The sequence below is a fragment of the Gossypium arboreum genome, chromosome 3 (genome assembly GCF_025698485.1).
Source record: "Gossypium arboreum isolate Shixiya-1 chromosome 3, ASM2569848v2, whole genome shotgun sequence".
NCBI classification, from domain to species: Eukaryota; Viridiplantae; Streptophyta; class Magnoliopsida; order Malvales; family Malvaceae; genus Gossypium; species Gossypium arboreum.
In genome coordinates this window covers 118,216,773-118,226,543 of record NC_069072.1, presented here as the reverse complement: position 1 = coordinate 118,226,543, position 9,771 = coordinate 118,216,773, and the positions used below count along the sequence as shown (strand labels likewise).

Below are 9,771 nucleotides of genomic sequence, written 5' to 3'. Positions count from 1 at the left end.
TTTCTTCTTTCCTTACCTTTCTTAGTCTTACATTTTATTTTCGTTCTATTTATCGTTGCAACGAACTCTGAGTTTAATAAATTCTCTGTACTGCAAACTAATATTTTTCATAAACAATTCAAAAAATTAGCATGATATATAAGTGCATTACCATGCGGGCTATTTAAAAATATAACTTTCTAGTTAGTATTTCCCTTAGGAAAACGACTTGTCTCTTTTTGAAAATTTGATGGTTAAATTTGACTCTTTTTAAAATGTTGAAGATCATATTTATTTAAAAAAGAGTAATAGCTAAATTAACAAAAAATAAATGTTAAAGGTTAAATTTATCATTATACAAAAAAATCGATCTTTTAAAGGATTTATTTGGAAAAATATAATTATGTCTTTTACCATTCTAAAATTAAAAACAAAATTATTTAAAAATAAAAAAAAAGCACTACTCATGCAGCCACCTATATGTTTTAACGATGGATGTTGATGAAACAAAATCCCAGCCACGTCCGCAATTTCAAACAAATGAGGGGAGGAACCCTTTTTATGGCTATAATCCCAAAATCAGAAAATCAAATTTAAGCGGGAATTATAATAACCATAACTAATTTTAATTCGCAGTTAGAGAATGCCAGGCTGGCACTTCCTTAACTAACAATAACGACAACCGGCTTTTCGCTGGCATCATTAACCGCGGTTAACTAACCCTCGTTTCTCTACCCCAATGATTTATCCTTCTTCTACAACCTCCCTCTCCCTATATAAACCCCCTCCCGATAACTTCGAATCCCATATCCACAGCGGCGTCTTGATACACGCCCCTTCTTACTTTTATCATTCAATAATTTTCATCAACGAAGAAAAATGAGAGAGTGTATTTCGATTCACATTGGCCAGGCCGGAATTCAGGTCGGAAATGCTTGTTGGGAACTTTACTGTCTCGAGCATGGCATTCAGGTGATTTTTCGTTATTCTTGAATTATTAGATTCATCTCCTCGATGCTAGATTTTTCTTTCTTCATTTTTTTTTTGGTTTACTGTGAATTTGCTCGATTTTATCTTATTTGGTTGCGGTTAATTAGTATTCTTCTCTTCTAAATTGTAATTGAACTTATGAATTTAACTGATTTGAACCAATTTTAATATTAGATTAACGGTTTCCATTACCTTGGATAATTTAGGCGAGATTCGGTTCCTAGATGTTGATTATGTTTCGTTGCATTTCTGTTTGTCTTATTTGTTTATATCTTTTAACAGTTTGATTTTGTTCGATTATATTTGAATTTATTGCGGTGAATCGAAACGCTGTTGTTGTAAATTGTAAAATTATGATGGAACTTATTAAATCAACAGATTTGACCAATTGAAATGATTTCTGTTTGCAGCTGAATGATTTCTGTTTTTTTAGGTCGTGATTTTTTTTTTTCTGTTTTTGAAATGTATCTTTTCAGCCTGATGGACAAATGCCTAGTGACAAGACTGTTGGTGGAGGAGACGATGCTTTCAACACCTTTTTCAGCGAAACCGGTGCCGGAAAACACGTCCCTCGAGCTATATTTGTTGATCTGGAGCCTACTGTTATCGATGAAGTGAGGACTGGAACATACCGCCAACTGTTCCACCCTGAGCAACTCATCAGCGGTAAAGAAGACGCTGCAAACAATTTTGCTCGTGGCCATTATACAATTGGAAAAGAGATTGTTGACCTCTGCTTGGATCGTATCCGAAAGCTTGCTGATAATTGTACTGGGCTCCAAGGGTTCTTGGTTTTCAGTGCTGTTGGAGGTGGTACTGGTTCAGGTCTTGGGTCTCTTCTCCTTGAGCGTCTCTCTGTTGACTATGGAAAGAAGTCGAAGCTTGGTTTCACTGTCTATCCTTCACCTCAGGTTTCTACATCTGTTGTAGAGCCTTACAACAGTGTGCTGTCCACACATTCACTCCTTGAGCACACTGATGTTTCTGTGCTTCTCGACAATGAAGCGATATATGACATCTGCAGGCGTTCCCTTGACATTGAACGGCCCACTTATACCAATCTTAACCGCCTCGTCTCTCAGGTAATAATAAGAATTATTGCACAACTTCTAGTCTTTTATGTTATAAATGTGAAGAAATTTGTTCATTGATCGTGCTGTTTGGCTTTAATGTTTTCAGGTTATATCATCTCTTACCGCCTCTTTGAGGTTTGATGGAGCCCTGAATGTGGATGTGACCGAGTTCCAGACAAACCTGGTCCCTTATCCCAGGATCCATTTTATGCTTTCCTCCTATGCTCCTGTTATTTCAGCTGCAAAAGCTTACCATGAGCAATTATCTGTGGCTGAGATCACCAACACTGCTTTTGAACCCTCTTCCATGATGGCCAAATGTGATCCACGCCACGGAAAGTACATGGCTTGCTGTCTCATGTACCGAGGTGATGTTGTGCCCAAAGATGTGAATGCAGCTGTGGCTACCATCAAGACCAAGCGCACAATCCAATTTGTCGATTGGTGCCCCACCGGATTTAAGTGTGGTATCAACTACCAGCCACCAACTGTTGTTCCGGGTGGAGACCTTGCCAAGGTTCAGAGGGCAGTATGCATGATCTCTAACTCAACCAGTGTTGCGGAAGTGTTCTCTCGCATTGACCACAAATTCGATCTCATGTATGCCAAACGTGCCTTCGTGCACTGGTATGTTGGTGAAGGCATGGAGGAAGGAGAGTTCTCAGAGGCTCGTGAGGACCTTGCTGCCCTGGAAAAAGATTATGAGGAAGTTGGAGCTGACTCTGCTGAAGGAGATGAGGAGGATGAGGGAGATGAGTACTGAGCGAAGGTCAGGGACGACTACACCTTTACGACTATGATGTTGCTTTAGATTTCCATGTTTTTTTTTTTTTTTTTGGGTTTTGGCAACTTTGGTTGATATTTCCAGTTCATGGTATTTTCAATAAACAAGTTTATCAAGGCTTTTACTATGCCAGGAACTCCATTGATTGAATGTGGAATGTTGATTTCCTGATTGGGTATGGGATTCCAACTTTGATAAAAATGTATATGTATTTTATTTAAATAGTTTATATATATAAGGCTTTAGTAAAACATATTTTAATTTAGTTATAAAACATATTAGTATAAAAATAATTTTAATCTAGTTATATAATCAGTAAAACCAGCAGAGGGGTCTGTTGGGCATGATATGTTTTTCGAATCCATGACTTCCCCAGTCAAAGTATATGCAAAGATTATATATATATATATATATATATATATATATATAATATAATATAGCAAGCAACCAATTGATATAGCAAAATGTAGAAGAGCACAACCATTTCAGATTGAACTCCGAGGAACTTACACCCGAATCCCAAAGAAAGTTTATTGTTTGTGGACATTTTATTACAATGCTGTCATGAGCTTTTGCCGCCTTCATTTCATAAAACTGACTTTAGTTTGAACCGCCGAGACTCCTCTCGATTTCCATTCTCTTCTTCATCAGTAAGGCATACTTGAAAGCCATATTCTGGTCTCCTGCAGGCGCTGCGAGATTGGTACAAAAGGTTCTCCTGCAACAGCTTGTCCTGGAACAAAGATGAGATTGGCTTATTACCTTTTGTGTGGCAAGACCAACCATGAGCAGCCCTCAATGCAGCTCCTGTGGAAATCATATCCGTCACTGTTGAAATAATGAAGTACAAGGTAATCAGTTAACTCAGATATTGGACTTATATGTCCTACGCATCTATGGTGTTGGGTTTTGAATCACAAACAAGATCAAAAGAACTAAAATTTGTGTTGAAAGATGAAAGACAGAAGCAAAAAATCAAATGAAGAAAAGATTAACTTCATTACTTGAATAAGCAATATGCCATATACATAAGTAGTTCAAATTACATTGGTAAAAAACAAAACTTGCTTGTGCAAGTAACTAAGCTGTAAAATCAGCTTAATGATAACCTAAAACCTCTAAAAACTGCTAAGTACTTGGCTAACCTTAACTAATCAAAAGGTTGCTATCAAATCAAATACAAGTCGAATGTTACAAAAGTTCAAAGACTGAAATACACCATGGACATTTGCATGTTGCATGGATGCTGCTTCATTTCTGCTTGGACACTTGTATGCTGCTGATATGTTGCCAACTTTCAACACTCCTCCTTGGCTACAAAGCAACAGACTCCAATTTCTTTCTTCAAATACTCGAACCTTGTGGTAGCCAATGGCTTAGTCAAAATGCCTGGGAATTGAGCCTCCGAGCAGCAATGGGCCAAGTTGATTTCCTTTGACAACTTTGCCTCCCTCACAAAATGGTACTTGATCTTGAAATGCTTATTCTTGCCATGAAACACAAGATTTTTGGCAATTGCAACAGCTGACTGATTGTCAAGTTTGATCTATGTTGCTTCCAGTTGATCAGCATTCAAATCTCTTAAAAGTTTCCTAAGCCAAATGGCTTGATTAACAGCAGTAGCAGCTGCAATATACTCTGCCTCTGCAATGGATTGAGCCATTATCTGTTGCTTCTTAGAACTCCAACTAAAAACTCCTAAACTTAGAGTGAAAAAGTAGCCTGATGTGCTCTTCATATCATCAATTGAACCAGCCCAATCATTGTTTGAATAGCCAATCAGCTTTAGTTCTTTATCTCTTTCAAAGTTTACACCATAGCCTAAGGTCCCTTTAACATGCCTTAAGACTCTTTTAGCGGCCTTGAAATGAGCTACATTGCAGCAATGCATGAACTTCAATAGAAGGCTAACAGCATACATGATGTCTGGCCATGTTGCTGTCAAGTAGAGTAGGTAATCAATCAGACTTCTGTAGCTCTTTTCATCCACACAATCATGTACACTATTGTTTTGAGAGTTTTTCTCGTAGTACCATAGGAGTGCTAGCAGGCTTGCTGTTTGCCATGCAAAATTTGCTTAGAATCTTCAATGCAAAAGCTTACTGGCTTATAAAAATACCATGTTCATTCTGATTCACTTCCATACCAAGGAAGTAGGTTATCAAGCCTAAATTAGTCATCTCGAAAACATCGTGCATATGTTTCTTGAATTCTTCAATCAACTCACCCTTGCAACCAATAAGTCATCTATATAATGAGACACAATCAGTAAGATTTCTTTCTCAGCCTTTTTCACATAAAGTGTAGGTTCACTAATACTCTTCTCGAACCCCAGCCTTGACAAGTATGCATCAATCCTGTCATACTAGGCCCTTGGAGCTTGTTTTAGGCCAACAGTGCCTTCTTGAGTTTGTAGACCTTGTGCTCTTCACTAAGGACCTTGAAACCATCAGGTTTTTCAAAAAAGATCTTTTCCTTGAGAAATCCATTCAGAAAAGTTGATTTAACATCCAGCTAATGCACTTTCCACTACTTCTGAGCAGCCAAGGCAAACAACAATCTTATGGTGTCCAACCTTGCAACTAGTGCAAAGGTTTCGAAGAAATCGATGTCATGTTGCTGACTGTACCCTTTCACAACCAGCCTAGCCTTGTGCTTGTTCAGTGACCCATCAGCATTGTGTTTGGTCCTAAAACACCTATGTGTCATTCTTGTAGATCATCCTCAATTTAGCTTCCATTGCTTCTTTCCAACAGCCCTCCTTTGCAGCCTCATCAAAGCAGGAAGGCTCAACAATGGTCATATCACACCTCTCATATATGTCCATTAAGGTTCTAATGCCTCTGAGAGGTGCATCATCATAATCATCTTCTGTTTCAGCTTCAATCTCAACATGCTTCAGATCGAGATCATGCTAGTCTTGCTCAGACAAGCTTGCACCTGTTCCATCCCATTCTCAATAGCTTCCTTCATTGAACTTCACATCTCTACTCAAAAAAATCTTCTTAGTAGATGGATGAAAGACCCTGTACCATTTTTTCACATTGCTGTAGCCAACAAAGACTTCAGGTACGGACTTTTTTTTCTAGCTTGGTCCTCTTTTCAACTGGCACCAATGTATAGCATAAACAACCAAACACTTTCAAGTGTGAGACAATTGGTTTTTGACCAAACCAAGCTTCAAAAGGTGTTTTACCGTTGACTGCATTAGTTGGCAGCCTGTTTAGCAAATAGAAAAAGGTATTTATTGCCTCAGCCCAAAAATTGTTAGGCATTTTTCCTTTAAAAAAAAGTCACCTAGCCATATCAAAAACAGTCTTGTTCTTCCTCTCACAAACACCATTCTGTTGTGGTGTGTAGATGGTGGTCAATTGATGTTGAATTCCAACTTCATCAGAAATCTTTTGGAACCTTTGAGATACATACTCAGTCCTATTGTCTGACCTCAAAGTCTTCAATTTGCAATTGGTTTGATTCAAAGCCAATGCCTTGAACTTGCAAAAGAAGTAAGCCACATCTGACTTTTGTTTTAGAAAGCTTACCCAACAGGATCTAGTGCAATCATCTATAAACAAAGCAAAGTACCTACTGCCATTCAATGAGGAGGTCTTCATAGGTCTACAAATGTCTGTATGGACCACTTGAAGCCTCTTTTGAGCTCTCCAAGCTTTGTTGACAGGAAAAGGCAGTCTGGTCTGCTTGCCAAGCTGACAAACCTCATACACATCATTCTCAGGCTCGATCTTGGACATGTCTTCAACTAAATTCATCTTGTGCAGCAAACCAAGTGAGTTATAGTTCTCATACCCCAGCCTTTTGTGCCACAAACATGATTCATCAATCAAAGTTGTATGTGCCTTTGCTTCTAACTGATTCACATCCAAAATGAAGGATCTATTATGCATGGCTACTGTCACCAGCACTTGATCAGAAGGATCTTTGATTGTACAAGTCTTTCCTTCAAAAATAAAGGAGTAACCCTTCTTCAAGAACTAACCAACACTAAGTAGGTTCTGGTCACTATCAGGTACAAAGAGAACTTTTGAGATAGTTTTGTTACCTGACTGAGTGCAAATCATAGCCTTGCCCTTGCCTTTGGCCTCGATGAACTCACTATTTCCATTTCTGAATTTGGACACAAAGCTGGTGTCTAGCTCCCTGAACATGCCTTTATCTAAAGCCCTATGATGAGTGCAGCCATTGTCTATCAGCCAATTCTTGCTAACTTTGCTTGAACTTGCAAAGCAAGAGGCAGTAAAAACTTACTCCTCTTGAACTTGGATATCTTCAGCAGCCTTAGCTTGATTTTGCTGCTGTGGTTGTGTTTTTGCCTTGTTTTTGCAAACTTTCTCAATGTGGCCAAGTTGTTTGCAGCTTATACATTGAATGTCAGGCCTGTACCAGCAATATTTTTCCAAATGAGTGGATTTCTTGTAGTAAGTGCATGGTGGAAACTTCTTTTTGGCAACATCCTTCTTCTCTTTCTCTTTCTTTTCTAGCCAAAGCTTCTTTCCCTTGTAACCTGAGCTCGAACTTGAGCTCTCTCTGCTCCTGGCCTAAAAGACTTCCTCAGAATGCTCCTCTATTCTATTTTCTCTTCTTTTCTCTTATGCATAGAGAGCATTTATTAGCTCTGTCAAGGGTATAATTGATAGGCCCATCAAGTCTTCCAAAGAAGAAATTTTTTACTCATACTTCTCTGGTAGATGACTTTTTCAACTACCCTATTGTCACTAAACTCATCTCCAAGTAGTCTTAAGTTGTTGACTGTGGCCATAATCCTGTCAGCATACTGCTTGATGGTTTCAAACTCTTTCATCCTCGAATTCTCAAAGTCCCTTCTCAAATTTATCAACTGCTGCTACATGGTCTTGTCTAACCCTTGAAACTCTTCCTTGAGTCTGTCCCAGGCCTGCTTTGGAGAGCCACAAGCCATTATCCTTGTAAAAATAACATTTGAAACTCCATTTTGAAGACATGACATAGCCTTATACTTTTTGGCAGTGTCCTCATTATGCAGCCTGATTTGAGCTATGGTCGGATTAGCTCTCAAAGGTAGTGGCTCTATATCAGCAAGAACAACACTCCACAAATTATGAGCTTGCAGATATGTCTTCATTTCCACAGCCCAAATATTATGGTATTCACCAACAAAGACAGGTGGTGGTGGCGGTGGTGAAAAGCTCATCCTTTTGCAGCAACTGAACAAGCCAACAAAGATAGCTTCTATTTCTTTTCTTACAAGCACGAGTTACTCAAAGAATCAACACAAACAACTAACACATAGTAAAGGCCCTCAAAGATGACAGGCTCTTGATACCATTTGTTGGGTTTTGAATCACAAACAATATCAAAAAAACTAAAATTTATGCTGAAAGATGAAAAACAGAAGCAAAAAATCAGATGAAGAAAAGATTAACTTCATTACTTGAATAAGCAATATGCCATATACATAAGTAGTTCAAATTAAATAGGTAAAAAAAAAAAAACTTGCTTGTACAAGTAACTTATAACACCCATCACCCGAGTCCGAGGCCAGGACTGGGCACGAGACATTACCTGACTTAAACTCATGCATACGATCATTTTCGAGTTATAAAAACAACATCAAATTTAAAACTTTTCGCTCTTAATCTAATAATTCTTAATATGGGCCTACAAGGCCCAAATCATCCTTGGGAAACTATCCGGGATTAAATCAAACATCTTAAAAGACTTTAAAAAAAATGTAACTTGAGATAGGGGCACACGCCCATGTGGAAAGATGACACGCCCATGTGGCCATTTTGATTAGGCCGTGCTGAAGGCCCGTGTGGTTTACACGGCCTAAGAACAAGGGGACATGCCCATGCCCCAAGCCCGTGTGAATTAAATTCAAAATTTGAACCTATAGGGGTTTTCATACGGCTAAGCATACACCCCTTGTCTACAGCCCGTGTCCTTCACACGGCCATGACATACCCATGTTGCAGCCCGTGTGTAAAAATCTTGACATTCTATTTCTGACATCAACAACAAATTAGAGGCACACGGCCAAGGCACGCGCCCGTGACCAAAGGCTGTGTCCTCCATATGGTTGAGACACACGGCCGTGTCTCTGCTCGTGTGTTTACTACCATGCATACTGGCTTGCAAATTCGAGGTGTAGGGGACACACGGTTGAACAACACACCTATGGGGATGTCCGTGTGTCACACACGGCCTAGGCATACGCTCGTGTGTCTAGCCGTGTGGACAAAAATAAGCTATCTACCAAGACTTTTTGCCACCCTTACTAACACCTACCTATAAAGTAATACATACCACAAATTAACACAGCAACACAAAGCCAATTCAACCACAACAAGATATCTAATACAACCACATTACACTTTAACAATCTAACAAGAACTTGATTAGTCATGCGACTTACTCATCTATGAAATCATCATCATTTGCACTTATCAATAACCAATATTAGCCACCATCCATGGCATTATACAAAATGACTAAAGAGCTATGACAAGTCACTCGTTTGGCCCAAAACAATGTGACCATTACAAAAAAAACTAGTTCCTATACAGGTTATAATCAAAATGATAAAAGTAGCTATACCAATTGCTTCAGGGATTGTGTGACTAGTTTCTCCGACGTAAGGCGATGATCCACGAGCTACTTTGGCAATACTATAAGAAAATGGAAAGGAAAAGAGGTAAGCATAAAGCTTAGTAAGTCGCATACAAATAATGAGTAACTATAAGCTACAAGGCCCGTGTGGTTTACACTGCCTAAGCACAAGGGGACATGCCCATGCCCCGAGCCCGTGTGAATTAAATTCAAAATTTAAACCAACAGGGGTTTTCACACGGCTGAGCACACACCTGTGTCTACAGCCCGTGTCCCTCACACGGCCATGACACGCCTATGTTGCAACACGTGTGTAAAAAACTTGACATTCTGTTTTTG

At 39.0% G+C, this 9,771-nt stretch overlaps 2 protein-coding genes across 2 annotated transcripts; one reads left to right on the top strand and one right to left on the bottom strand.

Annotated features, from left to right (window-relative positions):
* The first annotated feature begins 716 nt into the window (after positions 1 to 716).
* Positions 717 to 3,077, top strand: LOC108476092 (tubulin alpha-1 chain). The gene is made up of 3 exons (XM_017778170.2): positions 717 to 951; positions 1,446 to 2,051; positions 2,149 to 3,077. Exons 1-3 carry the CDS (start codon positions 859 to 861, stop codon positions 2,803 to 2,805), a joined length of 1,356 nt encoding a protein of 451 aa, XP_017633659.1. The 5' UTR covers positions 717 to 858; the 3' UTR covers positions 2,806 to 3,077.
* A 3,042-nt stretch (positions 3,078 to 6,119) lies between these two features.
* On the bottom strand, positions 6,120 to 8,014 carry LOC108474994 (uncharacterized). The gene is made up of 4 exons (XM_017777016.1): positions 7,707 to 8,014; positions 7,093 to 7,377; positions 6,887 to 7,008; positions 6,120 to 6,784 (listed from the first exon to the last, which is right to left on the bottom strand). Exons 1-4 carry the CDS (start codon positions 8,012 to 8,014, stop codon positions 6,120 to 6,122), a joined length of 1,380 nt encoding a protein of 459 aa, XP_017632505.1.
* Between the last annotated feature and the right edge of the window lie 1,757 nt (positions 8,015 to 9,771).